Source organism: Arachis ipaensis, chromosome B06 (assembly GCF_000816755.2).
Source record: "Arachis ipaensis cultivar K30076 chromosome B06, Araip1.1, whole genome shotgun sequence".
NCBI classification, from domain to species: domain Eukaryota; kingdom Viridiplantae; phylum Streptophyta; class Magnoliopsida; order Fabales; family Fabaceae; genus Arachis; species Arachis ipaensis.
In genome coordinates, this window is record NC_029790.2 from 133362707 (window position 1) to 133363718 (window position 1012).

General features: G+C 24.3%; 1 protein-coding gene across 4 annotated transcripts in view; it reads right to left on the bottom strand.

The window, feature by feature from the left end:
• LOC107605513 (calcineurin B-like protein 10) overlaps positions 404 to 1012 on the bottom strand; it is a 6133-nt gene continuing 5524 nt past the window's right edge. For all 4 annotated transcript variants that reach the window (XM_016307410.2, XM_016307412.2, XM_016307411.2 and 1 more), the window contains 2 exons: positions 589 to 701; positions 404 to 479 (listed from right to left, as the gene is read on the bottom strand). In XM_016307410.2, the coding sequence (XP_016162896.1) occupies positions 425 to 479; positions 589 to 701 (168 nt within the window). In that variant the 3' untranslated portion in view covers positions 404 to 424. The remainder of the gene's footprint in view (positions 480 to 588; positions 702 to 1012) is intronic.

A 1012-nucleotide genomic window follows, 5' to 3' on the forward strand; every position in this document is an offset into this window, starting at 1 on the left:
TATTTGATAATTTAAAAAAAATAAAAAATATATTTTATTACTATAACCATTTAGTAGTCCAAAAATTTTACGACCAATTAATCCTTGTTAATGACGACTGAACATCTCATATATACGAGTTTTAACTTGTAACTTTTTTATTTACCAAATTTTTATTAGGATAATGTTGTGGTGAAAAGTATTTTTCAACAAAGAGTAAAAAAATTTTTTTAATAATGGAAAAAAATATTAAAACAAATAAAGATATCATATGCAATACATACTTTCCTAAAAAAAATTAATTATAATTTTCACTCTTCACCAAAAAAATTCTATTTCTACTGTCCTTAGGTCATACTTCAAATCAGATCCAAATAATTATTTCATGGAACACTTTAGTCTCCAAGCCATTATTTGTTACTAATTACCTTTTTTTTTCTTTAAATCAAATTTCAGCCTCTGATTTGAAAATAAAACTTGGAAATATACATGTGATGTCCCTGTGAAAAGACATAATAGTTAACACAAAGTTACTTGGAATTTCAGTTAGCATTTCTCCATGAGAAAATGGAAACTATATATAGAGGATATGACATTATTTTTACTTACTTCAAATAAGGAAGTGTCATGTTCTTCAATATGGATGGATTTCTACTCACAAAAACTTTCCAATCTTCTTTACTGATTTTACCATCCCTATCCTTATCGGCATCAGCAATTGTCTACATATAGAACACAATGTTCCTTCTTATAAATGACAAGGAAATTAACATCTCAATTGATATGAGTCTTTTTTTTCCCTAGATTATTTCATCAATTCAATTGTCACTTATTACTGTTTCTTTGAATCAATACATTTTTATACCATTTGTATTCAAATGTATTGATTACCTCTAATCCTTAAAATTTTTGTAGTTAAGTCTAATTAAGTATTATTTTTATTCTCTTCTTTTTTTTTAATTAAAATTTCATTCCATTCTTAAATTATTAGACTAACTTAGTTGAATTTAATTACTAAAATAATTTAATCATG